Here is a 27,742-nt window from a genome sequence, read left to right as displayed (position 1 = left end):
CTCCTGGCATCCCAAAAATTCCAGGGTTCCCAGAGCCACCTGGACACTGCCCGGGGAGCTGGGTCAGACCCTCCCACCTTGCCCAGGTCCTTGTGGGAATGAGGAAAGGGGAAAGTTGGGTCTGATGGAGGCCCAGGAGGGTTAATTGCAACCAGGTGTGTTTAATTGTGCCCAGGTTTGGGCAGGAAAATGGGGAGAATCCCTGATTTCGGTGAGAGTCGATCGAAACGCACAGGAAAAAATTCCTTTTATTGCTCGGGAAGATGGGAATCCTGCATGGGGATGGAGGGGTTGGACCTCGACCCCGTGTCCAGGTCTGGACAACCATGGAAAAAGGGACATGGAGGGGCTGTAGCCTGTCCAGGGGTGGGAACGGGCCTTGGGAAGGGCCTGGAAAATCCTGAGGGAGCTGGGGGGGCTCAGCCTGGAGAAAAGGGGGATCCAGGGGGAATTCTGTGCTCTTCCAGGCGGGATTTGGGATCTGATCTCCTGGAAGGGAACAGGACAAGAGAGAATGGACTTGAGCTGTGCCAGGAGAGGCTCAGGGTGGGAAATTTGGGAAAATTCCTCATGGAAAGAGTGGGCAGGCCTTGGAAGGAGGTCAAGGAGGGTTGGAGTGGCCACCCCTGGAGGTGTCCAAGGAATTCCTGGAGATTCCTCGGGATGACCAACAGGGGATCGGACACAGCTTGGACTCAATGTTCTGAGAGATCTTTCCCAACCTCCGGGATTTTGGGACCCTGGAAAATCTTTGGCCCTTCAGCACAAGACCCTTGGAGCCAGGGGTGCTGCCCTTGTGGAATTCCCTCTTGGAATTCCCTCTGGAATGCCCGGCCCGCTGCAGAGGAGTCACCGGAGCCACCGAAGGACGTCGCTGTGGGGTCCTGACTCACCGACACCAGCGTGACAACTCCAAAGACTCCAATTGCCCATAAACGTAATGGAGATTCCCAAATAAGTGCCAATTAGGGATAACGATCCAGCCCCGTGACGTTCCCACGTGTCGGAGTGCGGATCCCTTTACGTCTCTCGAAATAATCCACTTTTGGAAGGCCCCAATTTCTCGCTAATCAAAGTTAACAACAGGGTGTAAAACAACTCAGGGTAGAAAGGGAGGTGCAGGACCGGTCCTCAGAGATGGTTTTGAGGTGAGCCTGGAGCCCGAGGAGATAATGAGGAGCTGTTCCAACCGGAATATGGGATATTCCTCTGGAAGATAAGAGTTGGAAGCTGCTCTGGGGGAAAATTTCCACACCCGGCAGCTCGAGGAGTAGAAAATGAGGGGGGATTAATCTGCCTAAAAATTCAGCTCCCAAATCCGAGCTCTGCTGGGTGCAGCTTCTCCTCCCGTGACAAAGGAGGTGTTTAAGATGAGCAAATCACGCCGTGCCCGTCCCAGTTTATCCCCGGAAAAGCCTCCGGGGCAGCGGAGCCTCCAGGGAAGGGGAGAAGCTGCACGTGGGGAGCTGAGTCTGTGGAAAAGCTGAGCCACCCGTGAGGTGGCAAAAAGCCCCGTGGAGATCCGTCAGCTCCGGGTGGAATTCCAGTACAAGCACTGGGAAGGAACTGGTGCTGATGCCTGGAATTCTCCGGGAGACTCCGGGTTTGGGGCATAAACAGGACGTGCTGCTCGTGCTGGGTTGGTTTATTTTGGGGTGGTTTTTATCCCTATTTAGAATTTTTGCGATGGTCACGTTCCTGTCTCCATGACTGGAATATCTGGAATAAACATGGATTTTCCATAATCAGCAAAACTTTAATAAAAATTGTGTCCTGGGCCTAAATCCCACTTAAACTGGAGCCTTTTGTACTTTTCTGTGAGAGAAAAACATCTTTAAAATGAGGATTATTCTGCCTTGAACAGGTTGAAGTATTCCTCAAAAAACCTGGAGTTGTGTCCCCACTGGAACTTCCAAACATGGATGGTGTTAATTCATGGAGAGGAATGGGTTGGGTGAATGAAATAATTTAAGTTATCAGGAAAACAGGGACCTCAAGGTTTTGTGGGAGTGCTGGAGGATTGGTTGTGCCTTTCCATGAGAATTAGGACATGGTATTTCTCATAGTAAATCCAATTAATTATCCATCTTCCCTAATAACAGCCATTCCCACGTTGGAAAAACTCCAGGTATCAAAACCCAACATTTATGGAAATAAGGCCACGGAAACGTCCCAGCGCATTAAATCCCTTTCTGAAAACCAATTAATTCAGCACCTGCTGTTTTTTTTTTTTTAATGACTCCGCCATTCCCGTTGGGAACCGCATGACCGGGATCGGAGCTCGGCTGGCTCAGCATCACCTGCTTTCCTGGAAGAGGGCTTCCACCAAAAATTAGGATGCAAACAAACATGCAAAGCATGTGGAGGTGGAGCCTGCCGGGGCAGTTTGTGGTCATCTGTCCATCCCCCTGGGCTCCCGCGTTTCCGGAGCTGACGCCACTCCGGCCATATAAAAGGTTTGGATTCGGAGGCTCCCGCCAGTTCCTTTGGCTTCTCCGTCGCTCGCCAGGACCGGTGACCCGGTAAGTCCTCCTTGGCTTTATCAGGGAATTTTTATCAGGATATCTCGTGGAAAAGAGAGTTCACTCCTGGTCCCAGGAGAGCTTCGCTCCTGTGCTTCTCTTCTGGGATTTGTCCTGGAATTGGGAACTTTGTTTAGGGTTTGCTCTGCCTGGAGGAGCTTGGAGAAGTCACCTGCTCCAGAACTGTGGCTGCTTCTCCTCCTTCCTCCTGTTCCATCCTGGTTAATTTGTTCCTGCCTCATTAAGGCTGGGAATTAAATAAATTAATGGATGCTGTGGAGCAGCTCCTGGGACTTCAAACGGGATGGGTGGGAAGAGGCTCTATCTGGAAGGAGGGAGCTGCAGGATTCCTGCAGGCAAAGCCGGGGGAGATCTCTGGGAGAAGCCAAGAAGAGGAAATGAGCTGGAAATGGGAGCTGCAGCCTCTGGGCCAACCCTTCCCTCACGGAAGGATGGGCCCCATTAATGCCCCAAAAAAATTCCAGTGACGTCCCAGGATCTGGAGGATCATCAGGATGGGAGAGCTGGGAATGTTCAGCCTCTGGAGAACTCGGAGCGTTTTCCAGGATCTGCAGGGGCTCCAGGGAAGCTGGAGAGGGACTTTTCCTCAGGAACTGCAGGGACAGGACACAGAGAATGGTTTTACATTGAAATATGGGAAATTTAGGTTGGATATTGGGAAGAAACTGTGAAGGTGGTGAGGCCCTGGCCTGGGTTATTCCATGGATTCCTCATCCCTGGAAGTGTCCAAGGCCAGGTTGGACAGGTCTTGCAGCAACTTGGTCTGGGTTGGAACGAGATGATCTTTGAGATTCCTCCCAGCCCAAATCATCCCATGATTCCATGGGATAATGGCGGGATTTGTGGCCTCTGGGCTTTGTGGTTGGGAATTCCCAGCCCGGGGAACGTGCCCAGGTGGGTGTGAGGATCTGATAAGGAAGAGATGAGCCCTGGAACATCTGCTGATGGAACTGAGAATAGGAGGAATTGAAGTATTTTTGTGTTATGGCTTCTACAAACTGCTGATCCCATAAAATTCAGGATTTATGGCTCAGGGCTTCCTAACAGGTTCCCAATGAAGGAAGGGGTTCTCTGGCAGCGTTAATTCCATAAAAACCCTGGGACTGGCCCAGACCGTGGCACTCACTATGCCAAGCTCACGGATTTGATCCCTGCAGGGGTCATTCCCTGAAGAGCTGGACTTGATGAAATCCTCGTGGGTCCCTTCCACCTCCAGAACCCAGGAATCTTGGACACAGGATCTCTTCCTAACATTCCTTTCTTCAGCCAAACACAAACTCACCGAGACCTCAACACCGCGAACCGCGCCTCCATAAGCACGCACCGATATCCTGATCACTTTTTTTTTTCTCTTTCCCAGCTTTTTCCCAGCTTTTTCCCAGCTCTTTCCCGCTGCCCCGGCACCTCCCCAGGATGTCCTACTACTACGAGCAGTGCAAGCAGCCCTGCCTGCCCCCTCCCTGCCTGCAGAAGTGCACCAAGTGCCCGGAGCCCTGCACCACCCAGTGCGTCGAGGTCTGCCAGGCCCCTTGTGCCACCCAGTGCGCCACCAGCTGCGTCACCCAGTGCGTGGAGCCCTGTGCCACCCAGTGCACCACCAGCTGCGCCCCGCAGTGCGTGGACGTCTGCGCCAAGCCCTGCTCCAGCCAGTGCGTGGAGGTCTGCGCCCCGCAGTGCGTGGACGTCTGCCCCACCCAGTGTGCCACCAGCTGTGCCCCTCAGTGCGTGGACGTTTGTGCCACCCAGTGTGACACCAGCTGCGCCCCGCAGTGCGTGGACGTCTGCCCCGCCCAGTGCCCCGCCCAGTGCCCCGAGCCCTGTGTCACCAAGTGCGTGGAGCAGTGCCAGGCCGAGGTTTGCAAAACCAAGTGCGTGGAGTCGTGTGAGACCGTGTGCCTGGAGCCCTGCTCCCGCCCCTGCTGATCCCCCCACGGGCCTGGCCCCGCGGGGCGGCTCCGGTGACCGGTGAGGAGCCGAACCCGCGGGTTCTGGATGGAAAACACGGCGCAGACCCATCGGCAACGCAACGAGGCCTCTCCTGCTCTGATCGTCCCACGTTGTCTTCGTCTTGGAAAACGTTTTGTCTCTGAGTGTTCCCTGTGTTTTCACTCCTGCACCTGCCAGCGTTTTTTCTTGGGCATTCCCGATATTTTAGCGTTGGGAATCCCAGGAAGCGCTGTCAGCATCTGGTGGTGGAAGATGTCGACGCTTTTCCCCTTCCTTTCTCCTCTTGTCTCTTCTCAGTCTTGTAAATTCTCTGTGCAGCAATAAAAAATGACCATTGATGGCACCAGCTGTCTTTTGTCTTTTTTCTCCCCATTTCCATGACTTCAGACCCCAAAATATCTTCCTGAATTTCAGTTTTCAAAAGTGGTCAGGGAGGGTTTTGTGCCTGAAGTAAAAAAAAGTTAAAATATGGAGAAATTCCTTCTAATTCAACAAGGAAATCATTGTCTGGTCAATTCTTTTCTGAGAGATACTTGAAATTATTGATAGAAATTTGATTTTCAGACAGAATTTTGGACTTCACAGCTTGGGATTTGGGAAGTAAATCCTAGAAACCATTAAAAGGCGAATTTAAGTGGAAGAAAGCCTTAAATTAATACAGGAATTGAACATCTGGAAGGCACAATTTTAAATAAATATGAATACATCTTTATTTTGGATAAGTTTGCAGCTGAGGGTGACCCCATGATCTGGAGGGAGTTAAACCCATAAAACCCCCCAGATTTCAGAGATAAATCTCCCAGGTTGTGCCTGTGGCTTTCTTCACCTCCGGTTCCATGCTGGCCACGCCATTTCCATGTCTGGGAATGCTGAAATCGCTCCCCACCTACCCCCTCATTACGGGAAGGGTGGGGAATATCTAATCTGGAGAAGAAAAGAGAGATATTTATATTCGGGGGTGTGCCGACACTGTTTCCAAATCGCCTTTTTAATGCGCAGGTGGGGAGGCGAGGAGCAGGTTCCTCTTTGTGTCCCTCGCTGTCGACACCAGGAGGTGACACCAGGAGGTGACACCCTCCGGCGGGGATCATGGGAGGCAAAAAAAAACACAGCTGGGGAAGGCAAACACCTGAGCACGCCTGAGAGGCAAAGCAGGAGCAGAAATCCCCCCCAAAAAATGGATGGGGAAGGGAGGAATCAGCACCTCGAATTCCTCCGTGGAATTTGAGGATCCAGGCTCTGCCTCAGGAGCGACTCGGAGGTGACACTTCTGTGGAATCTTGGGGGCGTGGAAAAGGTTTTAGGAATCAGGGCAAGCAACCCCACACTTGGGCCAGGAATTCCCAGGAAAATCGATGGGGAAATGAGGAATCTGCACCTCAAATTCCTCCCGAGGAACCCAAATCTTTGAGGATCCAAGCTCTGCCCTGGAGGTGCCACTTTTGTGACATCTTGGGGGCATAGAAAAGGTTTCAGTCAGGAATCATGGAAAAAAACCCAACCCCTACACCTGAACAAACCTGGACTGGATATTCCCAGGAAAACTGATGGGGAAATGAGGAATTTGTGCCTCAAATTCCTCCAGATTTTTGGGGATCCAAGATCTGAGGTGTCGCTTTTGTGTCTTCTTGGAGGCCTGGAAAAGGTTTAAACCGTGAATCATGGAAAAGGTTTAAATCAGGAATCACGTGGAGCTCCTCCCCTCTGTGATTCACCTGATTCTGGAGCATCTCCATCCCGATCCATCACCTGTGCCTGCCATTGGAATTCTTCCATTTTCCCTGGGAACAGGGATCACGGGAGCACCTGGAAAATCCTGGAGGGACCTGCTGAGCTCCCAACATTTCCTGTGGCCAAGCCCTGACGCACCAGCTGTGGTCAGCACGGGGAATTGCTGGAATTCCTGGGATATTTGCAATAATTAGGGATATTTCATCAGGCTCGAGGTGCAGGAGCCTGGAAAATCTTCCTAATTTCCTGGGGGCAAGAATAAAAAAAAGTTTCATTCCTGTTTTTTGGGGATGGGAATTGGAGAAGGGAAACAGCAAAATCCAGAACCACGGGGTTCCAAACTGAGATCTGGTCCCTTTCCCAGGAGACAGGACAGATTCCCAACCCCACTCAGATTTCTCCAGGTGCTCCCAGCCAAAATGATCCCTAAAACTCATTCCCGTGTGGATGTGATTATCCCAGCTGCTGGTTCTTTGCGGGATCTCTGCCTGGGACAGGGATGGGATGAATTATTAAGAAATTATTAATGAATTATTAACAAATCACCCCGCGATGAGCCGCGCTGGGTGTGCCCTGCGTGAAAAACACCCAGTCCCCCGCAGCCAGGAGAGGAGGGAATCTCTCCCAGACTTTGACTGAGGTCCAGGAGGTGGGAGCGGAGCCGGTTCCGGTTGTGAAAGATTCTGGTCACCGAGTTTAATCCGGAGTCATCGGCCCTTCCGCAGGGATATAAAAGCCGCTCCTTGGGGAAGCTCCACACCCGCAGCGGCTCCTCCTGAGCTCCCTCCTCGAGCAGGACGCGCCAGGTGAGTCCTTCCCTGCCCCTCTCGCTGCCCAGGTGAGGGCTCTGGTGCCCCGGGGTGGGAAAGATTGGGATTTTCCGCCGTTTTCTTCGCCAAACTGGGGTTGTCGCCCCCAAAAAATTCCGCCTGCAATGGGTGGAAAACCGTATTGTGGAATTTTGGGTGTTTTGAGGCTCCAACCAGTGGTTTGGGACTCTTTGGGTCAGAAGTCCGTGATATTTTTTGCCCAGATTGATAAGAATCCCGTGGATAACCAAAGGTTGGCATCCATGGGCAGATGGTGAACAGCTTCCCGGATTTCCGGGGATTCCGGTTCCGTTTCCTTGGATAAAATCCTCAATCCACCTGAATTTCATGGCCCCGGGTGTGGCTCCTGCTCTGGGGGGCCTCAAGGAGCTGAGGCAGAGGTGTGGTGGTTCCAAAAATTGGTATCAAATATTAGGACTGGTATCAAATATTGGGAATATTATCAAATATTAGGAATATTATCAAATATTAGGACTGGTATCCAATACTGGGATTTGTTATAAAAGGACTTTTCCCTGTCAAAACTCCCAATCCTGAGATTTTCCCAGTTTTCTGCTCCTCTTTGGCTGCTTTCCTTGGAGCTTCTCCTTGAGTTCAGCTTTCCAAAATCCACATTTTTCCCCCGAGCTTTTTAAAGTTAAGATTCCCAGGAAAAAATGAGCAGAGGGAAGGAAGGAAAACCCCTGGTGTTGTCTCCTCTCCAGCTCTGCAGCCTTTCCCTGGCTTTGTTAGGCTGGGTTTTGCCTCTGATCCTCGTTTTAGGCACAGCTATTCCCTGATCCCTCAGTGGAGCGACCAATCCCGCAGGGAACGGGATGGGATCCAAAAAAAACCCAATAAGGGGCAGGAAACAACTCCCCAAAATTCAGGCTGAACTGCAGCACCCTCAGGATTTAATCCCAGGAGCTGCCTGGCTTGGGACTGGAATTAAGTTTAAATCAGCGGGGTCGATCTCGAAGCTGAGGCAGCGCCCGTAACCTCAACACCCCAAAAAGGCGAATTTAATCCTTAAAAACGGCTCGATTCTCTCCGTGATTTTGAATTCCAGGCCCGCCCAGGATGTCCCAGCAGCAGAAGCAGCCGCAGCAGATCCCGGCCCAGTGCCAGCAGAAGTGCGGGGCCCTTCCCAAGGGGGTCCAGCAAAGCCAGGCCTCCAAAGGCCAGGCCAAGGCGGCCGTGAAGAGCCTGCCCCAGCAGCAGCAGCAGCAGCAGCAGTGCTCCAAGCAGAAGTAGGAGCCGTCCCAATTCCCAAATCCCGCTTTTCCCACCTCTCCTGGCTCCCGGGAACGCCTCCAGACCTGCAGCCACCTGCTTCGCTTGCCAGAAATTACCTCATAACGAGATGCGCTTAATTAGGTTTAGAAAATGATAAATGAACGGCGGGGCTGGTTTTAATTCCGAGTTTGATTTGGGATGTGGTGCAATAAAATGATGGAATTACCTCGTGGTTGCTCCCTGGTTTTTTTGTTGGTGCTTTTCTCCTGTTTTCCCTTCTCTTTCTCTTTTTTTCCCCCTAAAATATCAACTTTAAGCACACCAAAACCCTGGCTTTTGCAAGCTGAGCCTCCTCTGCATCTTTTTCAGGAGAAGCCGTTGAAAATCCCCAAAACTTGATTAAAAAATCCCCAAAACTTGATATTAAAAAAATCCCACAAGTTGGTACAAAAATTCCCAAAACTTGGTATAAAAATTCCCACAATTTGATTTGAAAAATCCCCAAAACTTTATAGAAACCCCCCCAAAACTCAGTGTAAAAATTCCAAAAACTTGATTTTAAAAATCCCCAAAACTTGGTACAAAACCCCCCAAAACTTGGTACAAAAATCCCCAAAATTTGGTACAAAATTCCCCACAACCTAGTATAAAACCCCCCACGACCAGTAACAAAAATTCCCAAAACTCGGTACTCAAAGTCGCTTTTATTGTGGAATTTTCACAGTGAAATAAATCCTGGATCCAACAGCAGCCGAAAACAATCACGAGACAAAGTCCCAAACACCGACGGGTGGCGAAACATTCCCGGCTGGAATTCCTCCTTTATCCCGTCTGCGCCACGCCCGGGGTTAATCCCTTCCCAAACATGTCTGGAGTGGAGTTAATTATCCATAAATTTGGGTAATTATGGAATATTCACGGCCTGAGCTGCTCTTTGACACCTCCGAGGAAATTTAAGGGGAGAGGGAGCTTGGATTCATCCTAAAATTCTTCCTTTTCCCCCCCCCAATCCCAAAGGATTCTTTTAAATTCCACCAAAGTCGGATCTATCCTAAATATCTTCATTTTTCTCCCTCAGTCCCGAAGGATTATTTTTGCATTCCACCAAAAAATTCAGCACTAATTCCCGATTTGGGAAGTTTTGAGCGTTTTTGGCGGCAGATTCCGCACAAAATCTGATTGTTTATAGGGGAAAAACTTCCCAAATTCCAGGTGGGAGCTGGAATCCAGGGGGAAAAGGCAGGAAAAAGGGGATGAGCTCTTCCCTGGATTTGGGGCTTTCTTTAAACTTCACGATCCCCGCCTTGCTCCATGATTTTTTTGGGGGGGTTTTTTGGGCATTCCAAAGCCGCGGGATTGGGAAAAAGGGCAGGAATTTGGGAAGGGGAGCTACAACCCTGCTGGAAAGCATTCCCGACAGGAATTCCCTGCTGTTAGTAAAGGACAAGGCGTTAGCGGGAGGGGCGGCTGGAAGGAATTCCTGACAAAAGCTCTGCAGGGGTTTAAAAAAGAAAAACAAACCAACAACAACAAAAGGCTTGGAAAAACCTCTGGATTCGGGGAGAAAATCCCCGGGATCGGGATTTTCCCTCTATTTCTGCCACGGGCCGGGCTGCTCCAGCTGCTGCTCCAGGGGAGGGAATTTCTCGGGAAGGGAGCGCTGCTCCGGGGTGGGCACCGGGATCTCCTGGAATTCCTGCTTTTCCTGGGAACACGGGGCGGGCACCGGGGTCTCCTGGAGTTCCTGCTTTTCCTGGGAACACGGGGCGGGCTCTGGGACTGGGATGGGGACAGGGGTGTCCTTGCATTCCTGTTTTTCCGGGATGGACACCGGGATTTCCTTGCGTTCCTGTTTTTCCGGGATGGACACTGGGATTTCCTGGCATTCCTGTTTTTCCTGGGCACATGGAGTGGGCTCAGGGATGGAAACTGGGATGGGGACAGGGGCGTCCTTGCATTCCTGCTTTTCTGGGATGGACACCGGGATTTCCTTGCATTCCTGCTTTTCCTGGGCACACGGGACAGGGTCAGGGGTGGAAACTGGGATTTCCTGGCACTGCTGCTTCTCCTGGGAGCACGGAACAGGGTCAGGGTGTGGATCAGGGATGGACACCGGGATTTCCTTGCATTCCTGCTTTTCTGGGATGGACACCGGGATTTCCTTGCATTCCTGCTTTTCTGGGATGGACACCGGGATTTCCTGGGTGGAAACTGGGATTTCCTGGCACTGCTGCTTCTCCTGGGAGCACGGAACAGGGTCAGGGTGTGGATCAGGGATGGACACCGGGATTTCCTTGCATTCCTGCTTTTCTGGGATGGACACCGGGATTTCCTGGACCTGCTGCTTCTCCTGGGCGCACACAGCAGCCTCGGAGCAGGGAACGGGAACGGGAACCGGGATCTCCTTGGCCTCCTGCTTTTCCAGCGTCGGTTCCGGGCAGGATTTCTCTTCCAGGCGCGGAGCAGGCTCGGGGTTCGGGAATGCCGGAGGGAATTGGGTTTGCTGCTCCTGGGGCGGGCCCTGGGGCACCGCAGCCCCCGCAGCTTCCCCTTTTCCCGGTTCTGGGATTTGGGGATGCTCCGGGCTCTGTTTTGCGGTGGTTTTACCCAAGCCGGGGGGGAGCTGCAGCTCCTGCTTGATCTGCATCTGGTTCAGAGACATCTCTGCGGGAAAACGGGATCACCTGGAAAAAAAGGTGGGGATTTCTCCTGTTACCGCGACGAGGGTGACACAATTCTGAAAAACGCGTTTAAAATTTTAAAAAGCCGAGTTTTCCTGCTCTGCCCTTGGCTTCCCGAGGCTAAAACCAAACATTTAATGAGGTTTGGTGTGCCAGAAAAAAAATAATATAAATGTAGGGGCAACGGGGTGTTTTGGACTGGTAAACCTGAAATAATTCCAGATATTTGCCCCTGGATTTTCAGCTTTTCCTTGGAATTTGGAACGCCAGGGGAGGTTTCTCGAGGCTCCGGCGAGCTGAGGGTTAAATTCCCAGGAGGCAGCTCCTCCTCTCGCTCCGGTCTCACCCGGCTCCGGTGACAATGCCGAGGGTTTGGGTGACCCTGGAAGGGTTCTTGGAAGGGAATTCTCAGGGATAAAGCGTCCCCGAGGTCCGGGATTGTCACCGCCGTTCCCTCCTGAGTCAGAGCGGGCAGCGAGGATTTCTCCTCCCCGACAATTTGGGGACAATTTTGTGGCCGCTGAAGGCTCGCCCGGACCTCGGGAATTCCTGCGCTGCCGCTTTTTAAAATCCAAAGCCAGGAGTGAAAGGTGAGAATTCCAAAAGCGGGGTTGGAAGGGATTTGAACTCCCCAAGGCAGAGAGAGGGGAAATTCCTCCCTTCTCCGGGGGGTTCCCAGCTCCTCTCACAGCCAATCCCCTCCTCTCTATCCTTTTTTTTTTTTTTTTAACATCTGATAAGACCTTAATTAATTAATTAATTAATTAAGATCTTGTTCCTGACATGGATGAGGCAGCACATGGGGCATATTTTCACTTCTTGTCTCCCTGCAGCGCCCTCGTGCTCCCAAATTTGCCTCTTTCCAAGGAATTCCTGGGTGAAATGGAAGTTTTAAAAACCTTTTGGTTATAAAATCAAAGGAAAATCAATTTGGCAGGAGAGGGTTTGGTGTCCTTCCCTGGAGGGAGGAGATTGGCCCTTGAACCAACGGAATTCCATCTGATCCACGCCTCAGGAAGGGTCTAATTTAGGGCTTAATTACCCTCAGATTTAGGCTTGGTCTTAATTTGCCTTCCAGTGCCATTTCCAGGCTGCCCCAATGCCCACAAATTCTCTCCTTTCCAGGAACCCTCCGCGTATCCCAAAGCACCAAATCCAAACTTTCCTGCATGGCTGAACTCCAAATATCCCCCCAAAAAATCAGGATTATCAATCCCAAATATTCCCCCAAAATATCGGGATTCTCAATCCCAGACATCCCCCAAAAATATTGGGATTCTCAATCCCAAACATCCCCCAGAATATCGGGATTCTCAATCCCAAATATCCCTCCAAAATCTCAGAATTCTGAATCCCAAACCTCCCCAAGGAACCTCGGGATTCCCAATCCCAAATCTCCCTGAGGAACCTCGGGATTCCCAATCCCAAAGCTCCCTGAGGAACCTTGGGATTGCAGGACTCACCCAGCCGGTGCCGAGGGAGCAGCGGGAGCGGAGTGGATGCTGGAGTGGGGAGATTTGGGATCTTTTATAGGGTTTGGAAGCCCTGCCTTCTGGGAATGAGTCCTCCTGGCTGATGAGCTCATTCTTTCACAAGAACCTTGCCCGGCCGGGTTTTACACGTAGGCACTTTCAGAGAGGATTCTGAGTTCGTTCCCCTGACTAATCCCGCTGAACCGTGGAATTTCTCCCTGGATAAAGGTCAGAGCCTTGGGTTCATGGAGTTATTGGAGACCCCGTTGAGGTTTGGGGGCTTGGAGGGGTTTGGTGCCACCTCAACCCATCCAGGGGTCATTCCATAGCTAAAACCCCCTCTGATGTCTGAAATTCCTGGGATTTATTGGGAATTCCCACCTCAACCCATCCAGGGGTCATCCCACAGCTAAACCTCCCCTTTTTTGGGTTTTCCTTGGGAAGAACTTAGTGGACTTCCCTCAACTTTCATTTCAGTTTGGAATCACCAGGAGGCATTTCCTGGAAATTCCAGGAATTTCCTCCTGGAAAGAGCGGTCAGGGGCTGCCCAGTGAGATCTGGAGTTGCCACCCCTCGAGGTGGCCAAGGAATTCCTGGAAAGGGGTTGATCCATCTAAAGATGGACTCAGGGATCTTGGAGGGCTTTTCCAACCTCAATAATCCTGGAATTTTCTGGATAAATCGCATTTTCCATGGAGTTGCAGCTCTCACCCATCTAAATGCGATGGAGCAGGGAGCTGAGCTTATCTCCAGGGATTTTTAACAATATCCAAGATTTTTCCCACCCAAATGGAATTTGGGGAACCGGCCCCACAGAATTCCAGAAGGGAATTAAAAAAGGTGGTTAGGCCTAGATGTGAAAGAAAGGGAACTCTGTGCATTCCCTGAGGATTAGTCCAAGTGGAACGAAAACCAGACATTTATGGAGTCGAGAAACCCCCTGAAATCCAATCCCGATCCCCCAAATCTCCGGGATCCATCAGGACACGGCTCCTGGAGACACCGTGTCCCACCCAGATGGGAATTTCATCACCTTTGGTCATCCCAGGCCTCTCCCGGGCTCATCTCCGCGGCTTTTCCGGAGCTTTTATCGGATCAAGATCCCGTTGCGATCACTTCCAACAGGCTGAGCTGGTCTCACGTCACCTCCCGGAATTCCTGGGCAGCACCTGGAAGCAGCTGCTCCCGGCATGGAGCAACTTCCTCCCTCAACAACCCTTCGGCAGCACAAGGCCGAGAAATTCCGGAATTTTCTCCCGTCTGTAAAATTCCCGTTTTCCCCCGGGTCCTGCCTTGCTGTTCCCTCTGGGATAGGCTCAGTTTTAGTCTCCAGCTTTGGGAATACCCCAGCCCAAGCCCAAAGCCTGACTCAGGCCTTGCTGCTGCTCCGCTGGTGCCGATTCCAGGCTGGAATTAGGGCACTTCCCAGACCTGCCTGGCTGCTTTCGAGGCAGCCTGGTGGCTGGCAGGGCTTGGAACCGAGATAAGCTCCTGGAATTGTGCCCTTCCCACGGGGAGATGCAGGGAAGGAGATCAGAGTCCTTAAAACCTTGGGGCTCGGCACTGCCCTGTTCCTGGAGGTGTCCGAGGAAAGGTTGGATGGGGCTTGGAGAGACCTGGGACAGTGGGAATTGTCCCTGGCCACGGCAGGGGCTTGGAACGGGATGATCCTGAAGGTCCTTTCCAACCCAAACCATTCCATGATACTCTGATTTTCTGGGATTCTCTGATTTTATTATTCCATGAGTTTATGCTTGTTATTCTGCAACTCCATGATTTTCTGATTGTCTGACTCCGTTATTCCGTGATTTTGTGATTCTGTGATCCTCTAATTCCATCATTTTGTGATTTTATGATTCCATTATCCTCTGATTCCATGATTTTCTGATTTCATGATTCCATGATTCTCTAACTCCACGATTTTATGATCCTCTGATACTCCATGATTCCCTTATTCTATTATTCCATGATTTCATCATTCCCTGGTCCTGGTTTTTGCCCTGCCGAGGCTGGAGCAGACGAGTTTGAGAGCGGACAGGGAATTTCACCACCTCCAACCTTCCACCCGAATTTTTGTGCAATATTCCCGAGGGAATTCTCCTCCTCAGGTCGGAGCTCGGTGCTGTCCATCCCTCAGAGCCCTGGACACCTCCACCTGCTCGGGACATTTTTATTTAAGCAACAAATAAAGAATTTCTGGAACATTTCGGTGCCAAATTTAAACCCAGAACTTGCGACGCCCAGGGATTAAAGTCAAACACTTCCCATGGCTGGGAGGGAGAGACCTAAACCTAAATCTAATCCTAAACCTAATCCTAAACCCTGTCTGGAGATGAAGAGATGTGGCCTGACCTTAAACTGGTTTGGATCCAGTCTGGAAATGCTCCGGAGGTCACCGGGCAGCAACCTCAGCACAAAAATCATGGATATTGCCCAAAGAGGCTCCGGAGTCAGCCCCTGGAAAGGGAGGGAATGTTTTTCCCTGAGGAGAGATGGAATTGCTTTTCCCATCCCCGGGAATTGCACAAAAATCTATTTTTAGCCAAACCTTTGGGAAAAGGACGGGAGAAACGTGATGGAATGGAGGGAACGTGGGGCCACAAATTCCAGGGATCGCGACACCGCGGGGAAGGAAATTCCCAGCCTGGCATTCCCGGGTGGGAATTGCTGCACCAGATCCCAGAAATCCCAAATTTATCAGGGACCTCCCAGGTGCCGAGCAGGGAATTCCAAGGAGTTATTCCAGGAGATCCAAACGGGAGCTGGCGGCTCCATCTGGGATGTCCCGTGTCTCCAAGGGTCCCAGAGCTCCTTTGCTTCACTCTGCCAAAAAAATGGATCCGAATTTTGGGAAGTGAGGACCTCACCCAGCGCTCCATGGATGCTCCTTGACCTTTTTGGCCACCTCAGATTTGGGGATTTTCATGCAATTCCCAGATTTTTTTGGGAAGTAAGAACCCCTCAGTCAGGACTCTGGGGATGCTCCTTGACCTTTTTTTCCATTCAGGATTTGGGGAAAGGATCAGATTCTTTTGGGAACTGAGGAGCTCTCCCTCAGGACTCCACAGACCTGGAATCACAGATTTTTGCAGGATTTGGGGACTTCAGTTTAGGGATCAGATTTATTTTTTGGGCAGCGAGGATCCTTCTCTCCTGATTTCATGGATTCTCCCTGATTTTCTCCCCAGGATTAAGGACCTTTGTGCACAGAGGGGAGGATCCTTGGGAACTTTTGCCCCGCCGGATTTCAGCCGTGACTCAGGAGCTGCCGAACCGGCCCGGCCTGGCCCGGGGCTCTCGGAGGGTTCGGCTCCGCCCATGTCGTTGTTGTGTCCAGCTCCGGGCTGGACATCGCGGTGAACTCATCAAACAAAGGCTTAATTAGCACCTGCTGGATGGCTTAATTAGCACCTGCAGCATCTGCCGGTATCGGTCTGGAGCCTGGAGCAGCTCCTGTCCCAAACTCCCGGGACCTTTGTGGCTTCCCTGGAAGTGTCCAAGGCCAGGCTGGACGGGCTTGGAGCCACCTGGGAGGGTGGGAATTGTCCCTGCCCGTGGCACAGGATGGGATTTAAGGTCCCAAAAAACCTGGACAACCCCAAGTGGGTGGTGGGATCCAAGGACTGGATCTGGCCATTTTCTGGCTGATTTTTCCGACAGGCAGGGAATGTTGGGAATGTTGGGAATGTGGAGACCCCAGAGCCCCTCCAGGATCTGCAGGGGCTCCAGGGAAGCTGGAGAGGGACTTTTCCTCAGGAATTGCAGGACACAGGGAATGGGGTCAGAAGGGGAATTTGGGTGGGATTTTGGGAAGGAATTGCTCCCTGTGAGGGTCCCAGGTTATTCCATGGATTTCCCATCCCTGGAAGTGTCCAAGGCCAAGGCCTGGAGCCACCAGGGACAGCAGAAGGTGTCCCATAGCAGAGATGGGAATGAGATGATTTTTAAGATCCCTTCCTACTCAAACCATTCCATAATTCTATGATTCCTGAATTTCCCAGGATCCAGACAATTCCTATAAAACTCTGAGTTTCCCAGCTGAGTCAGGGACTCAGGACTGGGAATCTCCTGTAAAACCTCCCCTTAAATCCCCCAAAGCTTGCTCCCTGTTTTGAGTCCCATTTTTGGATTTCCCAGCCTGTTCCTGAGTCCTGCTGGGCTGCTCCCTGAAAACCTCCTGCTAATTCCCAGCCGAAATTAATCCCTAATTTCTTCTCGGCTTGAAAACCTCCTCCTAATTCCCAGCCTAAATTAACCCCTAATTAATTCTCTTCTTGAAAACCTCCTGCTAATTCCCAGCCTAAACTTAGTCCTAATTTCTTCTCTGCTCTTTGAAAACCTCCTGCTAATTCCCAGCCTAAATTTATCCCTAATTTCCCCCCGCAGGGCTCTGATTGCCTCACTGAAACCCCACAACTCTCCCAGCAGCCATCCCATCAAAGAACCCAATTCCCGATTGCTTCATTCCCCCTCCGGAGCTCACTGGGAATGACCTCGCTGGAGTTCAGCCTTTCCCAGGTTTTTCCAGGACTTGCTGGAAAGTGGAGCAGCCTTGGGGACACCCAAAGACCCAAAGAGGAATTGGGATACAGAGGCAAGTTTCAGCCTTCCCTGACCTCTTGGAAAAGGATAAAATCCCTTTTTTTTTTTTTTTTTTTTTTTCTTCTGGAATATCAGCTCTGTGGTGCTCCTGGTGCCACTGGGAAAGGCAATTATTGGTGTTTGAGCCAAAAAACCAAAGGGATTTATCATGGATTTTGTCTTTTCCATGAGTTCCATGAGCCGGGCTGAGTTAATCACTAAAATAATTAAAATTACAACCCTGGGCTCGCCATTTGCTTCATCCCAACACCTGCACGAGGCCAACCCCAAATCCCAGGGTTTTATTCCCCATGGAATCCCAGCACAGGGATGGAGCCGACGAAGAAAAATTGGTGCTGAAACCCCAAAAAAGCTGAGCTTTGAGAAGTCACCAGGGTTATTCTGACCCTAAAGCCAGGCTTAACCTCCCCCGAGCCTGGCCCAGAACAAAGAGCTCCTAATTAGAGAAACCAAGAGTTAATTAAGCAATAAAACCCTTTTAGGGTGAAGCAAGAGGGACCCAGGTGAGGAGTTGCATTCTCATTTCGCCCTGAGCGCTGTTAAATCGCCCAAATCGAGAATTTACTCATAATGAGAGAACTTTTCTTGTCTGTGGTTCGTTTGCAGCTCTTTAATTACAAATTAATTAAATTAATAATAATTACTCCAAGCGCGGTCCCTGCTCGTCCCTTCACCTTTCCTTTGGTCCCTGCCCTTCCCTCCCTGCCCCGTGCCTGGAATGGTGGAATGGTTTGGAATGGTTTGGAATCATGGAATGGTTTTGGAATGGTTTGGAATGGTCTGGAATCATGGAACGGTTTTGGTATGGTTTGAAATGGTTTTGGAATGGTAGAATGGTTTGGAATCATGAAATGGTTTTGGAATGGTTTGGAATGGTTTGGAATAGTGGAATGGTTCAGAATCATGGAATGGTTTGGAATGGTTTGGAATGGTTTGGGTGGGAAGGGACCTTAAAGCTCATCCAATTCCAACCCAGGGGCAGGGACACCTTCATCCACCCCAGGCTGCTCCAAGCCCTGTCCAGCCTGGCCTTGGACACTTCCAGGGATGGGAAATCCATGGAATTCCCTGGGCCAGACCCTCACAGAGAACAATTCCTCCCCAAAATCCCACACAAATTCCCCCTCTGTCCCCCTGACCTCATTCCCTGGGTCCTGTCCCTGCAATTCCTGAGGAAAAATCCCTCTCCAGCTTCCCTGGAGCCCCTGCCGATCCTGGAGGGGCTCTGGGGTCTCCACAGGCTCAACATTCCCAACATTCCCAGCAATGGGAACAGGAGGCTGTGAGAGGAGTGGGGATCCTTCCCTGATCCCTGGGATCCCTCCCTGATCCCTGGGATCGCTGTCCCTGCTGTCCCCAGGACGCCCCAGGCTGGGACAGCTCCAGGACAGGTTTTTTCCCACTGGGACCCCCAGGTCCTTCTCCATGGGGCGGATTCCCGACAGGACAATCCCAGTCCGTGCTGCTCCTTCCCAGATCCAGTGGCAAAAAGGGGTTGGGCTGAGCCAAACCCGAAATTAAAACTTTTCCTGGAGACACAGAGAGAGAAAGAGGGAGGATCCCAAGGGATCTTCCAGGAGCCGCCTGCGCGGGCCAATGCTGCGCTCTGGTGGTTGGGGACACTCGGGTGACACTCGGGTGACACTTGGTCCTCGGTCCCCTCATGGAAAAGGGATGTGGAAGTGCTGAGCAGCTGGAGAAGGGTCTGGAAAACCCTGGATGGGGCTAATCCTGGAGAAAAGGGGGATTCAGGGGGGATTTGGGATCTGCCAGGGGAGATTTGGGATCTGATCCCAGGGAATGGAGCAGGACAAGAGGGAACGGCCTCGAGCTGTGCCAGGGGAGGCTCAGGGTGGGAAATTTGGGGAAATTCGGGGAAATTCCTCCTGGAAAATGGAAAAGGCTTTGGAAGGGGCTCAGCGAGGTTTGGAGTGGCCACCCCTGGAGGTATCTGAGGAATTCCTGGATGTTTTTCTGGGTGTCCAGGTATGGATCGAGCTTGGACTCAATGACCTTGGATTTCTTTTCAGGGATTTGGGAATTCTGCCCTTTTTACCCCACCGGCAAGCCGCTGCCAGGTGAAGGTGGAGGAAAGGAGTTAAAGCAGGGAGGGGCTGGAGGAGGGAGGTCCCAAAAACCGCGGGAGGAGGAGCCCGGTGGGACCCTGGGGATTCTCCACCCCACCTTTAATAAGCCAGGAACGCGGATTTGGAGGGTGAGGCACCAGGAATGCAGAGCTCCCTCCCTGCTCCGAAAATAGAAACTCTGGCAGCAGAACAAAAGGAGAGAAAAGGGGAGAAAAAAGGCGAATTTTCAATGTGTGGTCCGAGGCGTTGGGTTGAAACCTCAGGAGATGGAAAATCAGCCCTGCTGCAGGAATTCCCACCTGGGAAGCGCCTTCCAATGCCTGACCACTTTTTCCAGGTGGAAATTCCTGCTGGTGTCCCACCTGCCTCTGTCCAGACCTGGAAAAATCAATATAAATTTATATAAATTGGATGTGTTTATGGTTTATATTTATATGGATGTGAACTGATCGTTTTGGTCAAAGGGAGGTTCCAGCCTCCAAAAATGGGAGCTGAAAGCCACAGAGGAACTGTGGCTTCAGATCAAAGAAAGGATTCCTGCAGGAGAGAAACCACAACAAAGCCACGTTCTCGTGGTCCAGGTGGAGCCGGACACTCAGAGCTGACCAGGAAAACCTGGATTCGTTCCTGATGGAGAATTCCCGGAAAAAGGGAGGGTTTCACCCTCTCTGCTCCTTCCCCCGTGTGGGGCACAATTACCCAAGAGCTCCTAAATTTCCTGATTCATTTTCGTATCCAAAATATTCGGGGCCCTTTCTCCTGGCCACAAAAACCAGCTGGGCGGGGCCGTTTGTCTGAGTTCACAAGAAACCACAATTTTTAATAAGAAAAATTAAAATACTCAGGCCCTGGCCCCTCCCTGTGGGTTTGAGCTCCGTGTTGGTGTCACCGGGGCTGGGCTTTATTTTATCCTGGTCCCTCTCAGCTCTGCTGGAGCCAGCAGGGCCAAATTGGCCTTTTTGGGGTTATTTTATGTCACTATGAGCCCATAAAAGCACTGAGCAGTTTCTAATGACTTAAAAAAGTTAATCTCTTGGGGGGTTTTTTTGTTGTTTTTGGTTTTTTTAAATTTTTTTAATTTTTTTTTTTATTTTTTTCAGTCTGTGTGAGATAAGGAGTTGAATCAGTGAGAAAGTCTCACGTGATTTTTGGAGGAAGTTTATTTTTGAGTGGCAGCCCAGCTGGTTGTGCAAGGGCTGTGCCTCACCTGTCCCGGTCACCTGAGAGTCACCAGGGCCACATTCCCGCTGCTCTGGGGACAGGTGACAGTCCCGGGACCCGCGTGGGGACACCCGGAGCCAGAGGTGACAAAAAAGCTCCAGGAGCTGATAAACTTCCTCCAGCCCCGTGTGACTTCCCCAGGCATTCACCTCCTTGTCTCCCAGAGATTAAAAAACTCCTAAAACCAGGAATTCCTTTTTTTAGGTCACTAAAGATCTGCTCAGTGCTTTTATGGGTTTATTGTGACACAAAAAAAAACCCAAAAAAAGGGAGATGGATTTTTTAAGTCACTAAAGACCTGCTCAGCACCTTCATGTGTTCATTGTGACACAAAAAAAAACCCAAAAACCCAGAAGATGGATTTTTTAAAGTGAGTAAAAATCTGCTCAGTGCTTTTAGGGGTTCAGAGTGACACAAAATAACCCCAAAAAACAGAAGATGGATTTTTTAAGTAATTAAAATCTGCTCAGTGCTTTTATGGGTTCATAGCGACACAAAATAACCCCAAAAAGGCCAATTTGGCCCTGCTGGCTCCAGCAGAGCTGAGAGGGACCAGGATAAAATAAAGCCCAGCCCCGGTGACACCAACACGGAGCCCAAACCCAGAGGGAGGGTCATAGCCTGAATATTTTAATTTTTCTTATTAAAAATTGTGGTTTCTTGTGAACTCAGACAAACGGCCCCGCCCAGCTGGTTTTTGTGGCCAGGAGAAAGGGCCCTGAATATTTCGGACACGAAAATGAATCAGAAGGTTTGGGAGCTCTTGGGTAATTGTGCCCCACACGGGGGAAGAAGCAGAGAGGGTGAAACCCTCCTTTAATTATGGAATTCTCCACCAGGAACGAATCCAGGAATGAATCCAGGCCCTTCCTGCTCGGTGCTGAGGGACAATTTCTCTCTGATGATCCCGAGGAGAGCTGAGAGGGACCAGGACAAAGCCGTGCTCAGCCCCGTGACACCACACTGGGGTGGGACCACAGGGTGGGGAGAGAACTGGAGTTTTTAATTAAAAAATGAAGATTTTGATGGATAATGAGCTGCACCCACCACAAGGGGGAATTTGTTTTCCTGTTTTCTCTCAGTGGATTGCAATCCACACCCAAACCTTGGCCAAACACCCCCAAAATCTGGGCATTGCGGGGTGGATGAGGTGAAACCCTGGAGCTGGAGAAGCCCATGGAAAACCTGTCCCAAATCCAACAACAACCGGGACCACCCCACCCCTGTGAGCCCCCCAGGGATGGAAAAACCCCCTGGAAAACCCATTCCTACACATCCAGGGCTTCGGTCCCCACAAACAGCCCCGGGGCTGGGGCTGCTGCTCCGAGTGCCACGGAGGATTAATTATCCCGAGGTAATTACTCTGGGAAGCTGACATGGAACCACTCATTGTCCAGGATGAGTCGGCGGCTCCGACTCACTCCGGGAAGGCCACGGGGCTTACGGGACCTGGCAGCTTCTCCGGCGGCCCTATAAAAGCTCCGGCGGAGCTGGGACGCGCTGGTCGCCTCTGGAAGCTCTTCCCACCCCCGGGAGCTGGGTGAGTCCGGTTCCTGAGCCTCTGGAGATGCTGGGATGGGGAATTCGGGGGGAATTCGTGATTCCCAGAGTGGGAATGGGCTGGTGGGGTGGCTCGGAGAGGATTCCCCATCCCAAGAGGTGTCCATGGCCAAGCTGGACAGGGTTTGGGATTGGGGTTTGGTGAGACCTGGGGTGGGTTTGGGAAATCGCAGCAAGTTTTGGGGTGGTTTTGGCAGATTCCAGAGAGAGATCTGGGGTGGTCTTAGGAAAAATACCATCTCATTTTGAGGTGGGATTGGCAGATTCCAGAGAGAGATCTGGGGTGGTCTTAGGAAAAATACCATCTCATTTTGGGGTGGGATTGGTGGATTCCAGGGAGAGATCTGGGGTGGTCTTAGGAAAAATACCATCTCGTTTTGGGGTGGGATTGGCGGATTCCAGGGAGAACATCCCCTGCAAGAAAATGTGATGGGAAGGACTTTCCATCAAGAGCTGGAGAGATAGGAAAAGGGGGAATGAGGTAAAAGTGAAAGTGAAGAAATTTAGGTTGGGTTTGGGAAGGAATTGTTCCTTGTGAGAGAGAGGAGAGCCTGGCATGGCACGTTCCGTGGATTTCTCATCCTTGGAAATGTCGCAGGCCAGGCTGGGATAGTGGAAGGTGTCCCATGGCAGGGGTTGAGTTGACCTTTGATGTTCCTTCCAACCTAAAGCACTTTGGGATGCTGGGATTATGAAATTCAGATTTATTCCTGATTTTCCCATATGAAAAATGTAATTTGGGAGAGGATTTTAAAACAGATTGGTTGGAACTTCTGTGATGGAGTGGGAAAGGATTCTCGGGGTTTGCTGCTGAGTGCCTGAATCACAGATTTCCTCCTGAAAAGGGGGAGTTTGGGAGCAAGGGAAGATTTAGATAATTAATTAATTAATTGGGGTTTTTTTGCATGACATTCAGTGCTGAGTGTCCCCAGATGTCCCCAGCTTGGCTTCAGGATGTGGTTCAGAGTTAAAAACGAGGGGTTGGGTCCCTCAGGGCCGTGTTGGGACGGTGGCACAGCTGGGACGTGTCCCCGAGGTGTGGGGACCGCAGGGAACTCACCTGTCCAGGTGTCCTTGGGTGTCACCAAACGGGTGGGGAGGGACCCTAAAATTCACCTCATTCCAACCCCACCGTGTCCTTCAAGTGTCCCCAAGATGTCCCTGAGACCTCCACCAGCTGGGGCGGTGACACAGTAGGGACATGTCCCCAAGGTTTGGGGACCAGAGGCTCCCTCAGGTGCCACGTAAAAGGTTGGGTTGGGAGGGACCTCAAACCTCACCTGATTCCAACCCTGTCCGTGTCCTTCCAGTCCTGCCACGTGTCCCCAAGATGTCCTGCCACCTGCACCAGCACCTCCCTCCGCTCTACCAGGACCCCATGGCGCTGTCCCCTGGTGTCCCCTTCCCGGCTCAGCGGTGGCACTCCACCACCTGCATCCCCCAAGCCATGCCCGGCCAGGTGCCTCTGCAGCGGGCGACGTCCTCCAGCGTGTGCCAGCAGCAGAGTGTCACCCAGGCCGTGCCACCCCGCCAGCTCCACGGACCCCCCTGCGTGCCCCAGCACCTCCTGCACCAGCAGATTGTCCCCAGGCGGGTGACAACGTGCGTGCCACCGCAGCAGCGCGTCACCCAGTGCGTGCCACACCAGGTGGGGGTGACCCAGTGCGTGCCACAGCAGCTGCGGGTGCCACACTACTGCCCGCCCGTCCCCCAGCAGCAGAAGGTTGTCCCCAGGTGTGTCACCACCTGCGTGCCACAGCAGCGCGTGACGGGCGGCGCGGGTGTCACCGGCGTCACCCAGTGCGTGCCGCAGCAGCTGCAGGTGCCACCGCCTGAGTGCGTCCCCCAGCAGCAGAAGATTGTCCCCAGGTGCGTCACCACCTGCGTGCCGCGGCCGCCGTTCGTCACCAAGGGTGTCCCGCAGCAGCAGAGTGCCACCAGGTGCGTCCCCCAGCAGTGCGTGACCAGCGTCTGTCCCCAGCAGGGTGTCCCCAGGTGTGTCACCACCTGTGTCCCCCAGCAGCGCGCGGCCCGGGGCGTCTCATACCAGTGGGTGACAGCGCCTGTCCCCCAGCAGTGGCAGAGTGTCACCGCCAGTGTCCCCCAGCAGTGGCACAGCAGGTGTGTCACCAAGTGTGTCCCTCAGCAGTGTGACACCGGCGGGGCCAGCATTTGTGTCCCACAGCAACAGCAGAGTGGGATGGTTTGTGTCCCTCAGCAAAGTGCCACCAAGGGTGTCCCCCAGCAGTGTGTGACCAAGGGTGTCCCCCAGCAAAGTGCCACCAAATGTGTCCCCCAGCAGTGTGGGACAATTTGTGTCTCGCAGCAAAGTGCCACCCAGTGTGTCCCCCAACAGTATGGGACAATCTGTGTCCCCCAGCAGTGTGTGACCAAGAGTGTCACTCAACAGAGTGCCACCAAGTGTGTCCCCCAGCAGAGCGTGACCAAATGTGTCCCCCAGCAAGGTATGACCAAGTGCGTCCCCCAGCAAAGTGCCACCAAAGGCGTCACCCAGAAGTACAGGACAGTTTGTGTCCCCCAGCAAAGTGCCACCAAGTGTGTCCCCCAGCAGAGTGTCAAGTGTGTCCCTCAGCAGTGTGGCACAATTTGTGTCCCCCAGCAAAGTGCCACCAAGTGCGTCCCCCAGCAATACGGGACAATCGGTGTCCCCCAGCAATGTGTGACCAAATGTGTCTCCCAGCAAAGTGCCACCATGTGTGTCCCCCAGCAGTGTGTGACCAAGAGTGTCCCCCAGCAGTGTGGGACAATCGGTGTCCCCCAGCAGTGTGTGACCAAATGTGTCCCCCAGCAAAGTGCCACCAAGTGTGTCCCCCAGCAGTCTGGTGGAGTGAAGATCTCCAGCCACTCCAAGAAATACTGCTCAGCCCCCAAGTGGCCCTGGTGACCACCGTGTGACGAGGACAATCCCTGGGAATGTGGCCAGAATTCCCTGTTTTTTTAACCCCTGCCTGCCGCAGAGTCCCCAAACAGCAATTCCCCAAAATGTCCCTTGCAAAATTTTTATTCTTTGATTAAGATAAAAACCACAACTTGAAATGAAAACTCTTCGAACTAATGAAAGTTATAGCAGGGTTATTTTATAAACGTTTCAATAGAAAGGTAATTAATTAAATACTTTATGTTGAAGATGTGCACTGAAAACAAATTTATTTACAGAAATATACTGTTATTTTACATATATATATATAAACTTAAATAAACATTCTTGTCTGACCTCGGATTAAAATCTTGAGTTTCTGCCTCTTGGTGTTTTTTTATTTAATTAAAGAAATATTTATTTAATATTATTATGATTGTTTTTAATTCACATTATAAATATTTAATACTATTCTATTTATTTAACATGCCATCTTTATTTAATGTGAAATATTTATTTAACAGAAATATTTATTCAATAGAAAAATTATTTAATGGAAACACTTATTTAATATTAAATATTTGTTTAATATTAAATATTTATTAAATATTTATTTATTAAGTCCAGCGAAATCCAAGCTGGGAAAAGCCATGGATGAGCCCCATCATTAGGAAAATGAGCAGGAGCTCACGAGGTGACCAGAGGGGACAGGAGGGTGTGGCCGGGTTGGGGACGCTGTCCCGCATCTTGTCCTGCCCCTCCCTGCCTCGGCGACCTCCTGGTGCCACCTGGAGTTGTCCAAGAGCTCCTGGAAGTGCTGGGAGATCCCGGTGCCTCCTTTTCCTGGGAATTTGGGGTTTGTTTCCAGCAGGGAATGTGGAAAATCTGCCGCCCCCAGAGCCAGGCGTGGTCCCACCACCCAACCCTCCGGATCCCCCGAAAACTGAGGGGGAAAAATCCTGGAATGGTGTGGGCTTCAGGGACCTGTTGGATCCACTAAAATTGGGATAAAATCCTGGAATGCTTTGAGTTTCAGGGACCTGTTTGATCTGCTTAAAATTGGGATAAAATCCTGGAATGCTTTGGGTTTCAGGGACCTGTTGGATCCACTAAAATCGGGATAAAATCCTGGAATGGTTTGGGTTGGAGGGACATCAAATCATCCTGTTACAAGGGCAGGGACATTCCCCTATCCCAGGTGGTTCCAACCCAGCCCTGGACATTCCCAGGGATGGGGAATCCATGGAATAACCTGGGCCAGGGAAGGATTTATCCCTAAAATCCCACCCAAACCGGCCCAGGGAATTTTGGAATGGTTTGGGATGGAAAGGAACCTTAAATCCCAAAAATCCCACCCCATTTCCATGGGCAGGGATCTTTCCCCTATCCCAGGTGGGTCCAGCCTGGCCTTGGGCACTTCCAGGGATGGGAAATCCATGGAATAACCTGGGACCCTCGCAAGGAGCAATTCCTTCCCAAAATCCCACCCAAATTCCCCTTCTGACCCCATTCCCTGTGTCCTGTCCCTGCAATTCCTGAGGAAAATTCCCTCTCCAGCTTCCCTGGAGTCCCTGCAGATCCTGGAGGGGCTCTGGGGTCTCCACATTCCCAACATTCCCAACATTCCCAGCCCCTCCACGACCTTTGGAGAAGTTGTCCCATCTCAGGTGGCCTTGTGGCTTTTCCCACGGAATCTTCCAGAAAATCCTCCTTTGCGGGTGGATCCCGGATTTTGGTGTCAGCGGGATTTGGGGATGTTTTGGACGGGGTTGGCCCTGACTCAGCCGTGCCTCAGTTTCCCCAGCTTTTAATTGGGAATAATGACCCCCCCCCCCCCAAAATTTCCCAGGAGCCACTGGGAGATGAAAGGGCCTCGCAAATGTTAATTAAGGACATTGGGGTGCTAATTAAGAACATTTTTAATGCCAGGTCACACGTTAATGCTCCCGCTCCCTGCACTGGGCACACACAACCAGGAATTAGGAGCTCTCCTTGATCCCGAGCTTCCCAAGGAATTCCCATAAAACCCAGCCTAACCCACGCTCCGACGCCTGTTTATTCCCAGGATTTCGGGTCAGGGAATTCAGCATTAAAAAGTTCATTGTTGTTGTTGTTGTTGTTGTTCAGGGCAGGGAGAATCCATAAAAGTGAGAGGAATCCGGGCTGGAGTCGGGATTTGCCTTCGGGTTCCTCCCTTGATCCCTTGGAATGTTGGGATCCGCCTGGAAAGCCGGCGCCCTGTCCCTGGGATTTCCTGTGGAGCCGGGAAATTAAATGGAAATCACGGGGCTGCCTCCGGGCTCCTGGGAAAGCAGGAAATAAAACGGGAAATTTAGGTCGTGGGTCATAGTTTGGAGCTTGATATTCCAAATATTCCAAAATTCCAATGTTCAAATACTCCAATATTCAAATAATCTAATATTCAAATACTCCAATATTCAAATGTTTAAATATTCCAATATTCCTATAGTCCAACACTCCAACATTTAATTATCTCAATATTCAAATAATCCAATATTCCAATATCCAAATATCCCAATATCCAAATATTCCAATATTTAGATATTAAGATATTCCAAGTATTCCAATATTTCAGTACTCCAGATATTCTGATATTCCGGTCATGGAATTCTCGTTCCAGGCCCTTCCCTCATGCAGAAGTGACTCCCAAAGTCGGCATTCCCAGTCCTGCTCATTTTCCCTGGGGTTTTTTTGTGGGAACAAAGGGCAGCACGGAGCAGGAAATGGGAATCTGGGGGTTTTTTTTTGGGATGAGCTCTCTCCCTTCCCCCCTTTGTGGTGCCGGGGCAGCACCGACCCCTTTGTGACAGGGAATTTTTGGGAGCTGTCCTGATGATCCCTCCTTGTCTCCCCTGGATTCCCGGGAAGGAATCCGCGTGTCTCACTAATTATGGGATGCCCCGAGTCCTTCCTGGATGGATTTTCAAAGGGATTCCTGCCCGCAGCTCCCCTG

The 27,742-nt window shown here is 51.3% G+C and overlaps 3 protein-coding genes across 3 annotated transcripts; 2 read left to right on the top strand and 1 right to left on the bottom strand.

Annotated features, from left to right (window-relative positions):
* Window positions 1-3,956: 3,956 nt before the first annotated feature.
* Window positions 3,957-4,466, top strand: LOC121353577 (proline-rich protein 9-like). Its single transcript, XM_041467500.1, has one exon. It carries the CDS (start codon window positions 3,957-3,959, stop codon window positions 4,464-4,466), a length of 510 nt encoding a protein of 169 aa, XP_041323434.1.
* Window positions 4,467-9,857: 5,391 nt separating this feature from the next.
* LOC121353549 (keratinocyte proline-rich protein-like) lies at window positions 9,858-10,928 on the bottom strand. Its single transcript, XM_041467448.1, has 2 exons — window positions 10,137-10,928; window positions 9,858-9,950 (listed from the first exon to the last, which is right to left on the bottom strand). The coding sequence occupies exons 1-2, from the start codon at window positions 10,926-10,928 to the stop codon at window positions 9,858-9,860; spliced, it is 885 nt and encodes a 294-aa protein (XP_041323382.1).
* A 12,292-nt stretch (window positions 10,929-23,220) lies between these two features.
* On the top strand, window positions 23,221-24,795 carry LOC121353548 (keratin-associated protein 10-4-like). The gene has a single exon (XM_041467447.1). It carries the CDS (start codon window positions 23,221-23,223, stop codon window positions 24,793-24,795), a length of 1,575 nt encoding a protein of 524 aa, XP_041323381.1.
* The last annotated feature ends 2,947 nt before the right edge of the window (window positions 24,796-27,742 follow it).

The sequence above is a fragment of the Pyrgilauda ruficollis genome, unplaced genomic scaffold, assembly GCF_017590135.1.
Source record: "Pyrgilauda ruficollis isolate IOZ18807 unplaced genomic scaffold, ASM1759013v1 scaffold208, whole genome shotgun sequence".
NCBI classification, from domain to species: domain Eukaryota; kingdom Metazoa; phylum Chordata; class Aves; order Passeriformes; family Passeridae; genus Pyrgilauda; species Pyrgilauda ruficollis.
This window is presented reverse-complemented; position numbering and strand designations above follow the sequence as displayed.